We start from the raw sequence: 1,336 nt of genomic DNA on the forward strand, positions 1-1,336 counted from the left end.
AAAAGTCTCTTCCTCACCAATATTCTCGATGCTGATGCCGTCGCTCTGGTCATCATCTTTCTCACACTTCTTCTTCTCCGGGTTCTGGTTCCACCACCTCTCCTTCAGCGTCTCCAGCTTACGTTGGTTCAGGAGCTTCAGGATGCTGTTGGCGGGGGGGGGGGGGGGATAAGAGTAAAAAGAGATAAGGAGTGGGGGATTGAGGAGAGGGATGGGGAGTGGGAGTAAGGAGAGGGGGAGTGACGAAGAGGGGTGGGGAGTGCGGGAGTTAGGAGAAGGTAGGGAGTGTGGGAGTAGGGAGCGTAGTCGAGTGAATGGGTTAGGGAGTGTGGGAGTGAAGAGGAGTGTAGGGCGAGTGGGAATGGTGGGGAAGGTAAGGGAAAGGAATTGATGAGGGGAGGGAGCGGGAGAGGACAGAAGGGTAGCATGAAGAACGGATGACAAAAGGAAGCAGATGAAAAGAAAGAAAGGGAAGAATAGGAGGAAGGGAAAAAACGAATTCAGATTAGTATTTTCTCTATTTCTTTAATTTTCTCTTTTCTCCTACTTTTTTTTCAAGAAAACTGGTTTCTTATGTAACTCTTAACAGGATCTTTATTACTATCTTCATCATCTATCCAAAGATCATAGGAAAATCTAGGAAATCCCTACACGCACTACTGTGTTCGTAGCAGCTTACGTGTGCATTCAGCCGTATGTATGAAGACGTATGCATGACAAGACCTCGTTATCCACATAATACAACTTACCTCCCTGGTATCCCTAAAGAAACATTAATTCTTATGATCCCCTGCATGTGTACACTTAAACTTTTGTATACAGTGGGAATGAGGCATACCTAAATATGTAGATTACAAGCGCGTGTAATTGCCCATTTGCATGCACTTATGTACGTGCATACCTATGTAAACACATGTAGCTACATATGTGTGGATAGATCGTGTAAAATACTACAAACAAATGAATTTTAATCATATACACCATGCACAAGAATAAGAAAAAAAGAAATACTGAAAAGACATTATAGTCATAACAGTGACATTACAAAGAACATGTTTTTCCACTCTCTACACACACCAGATCAAAACAAACACGATCATACCTATAACTGTCTAATTGTTAATTGAGATAAATAACCAATACAATATTTTCAGACTGCATTGCAAACATCAAAGGCGCAGCAATGAAGGCTTACACAATTATTCGTCATTATTTGCAAACTGATCCTTTAAGGTTTCGTCGAGTTATTAGCAATACGTACACAAGTCTGACGGCAGAAATACATACATTATACATTGCATAAAGTGTTATCATAAACATTCGCTTCTTTTATTAT

General features: G+C 41.1%; 1 protein-coding gene across 1 annotated transcript in view; it reads right to left on the reverse strand.

Moving 5' to 3' along the window:
- LOC119594665 (ionotropic receptor 25a-like) overlaps positions 1-1,336 on the reverse strand; it is a gene marked incomplete at its 3' end in the record, with an annotated part of 33,857 nt that overhangs the window by 5,173 nt on the left and 27,348 nt on the right. The window contains 1 exon segment of the mRNA XM_037943721.1: positions 18-145. Coding sequence (XP_037799649.1) covers positions 18-145 — 128 coding nt within the window.

This window comes from Penaeus monodon, chromosome 34, assembly GCF_015228065.2.
Source record: "Penaeus monodon isolate SGIC_2016 chromosome 34, NSTDA_Pmon_1, whole genome shotgun sequence".
Taxonomy (NCBI): domain Eukaryota; kingdom Metazoa; phylum Arthropoda; class Malacostraca; order Decapoda; family Penaeidae; genus Penaeus; species Penaeus monodon.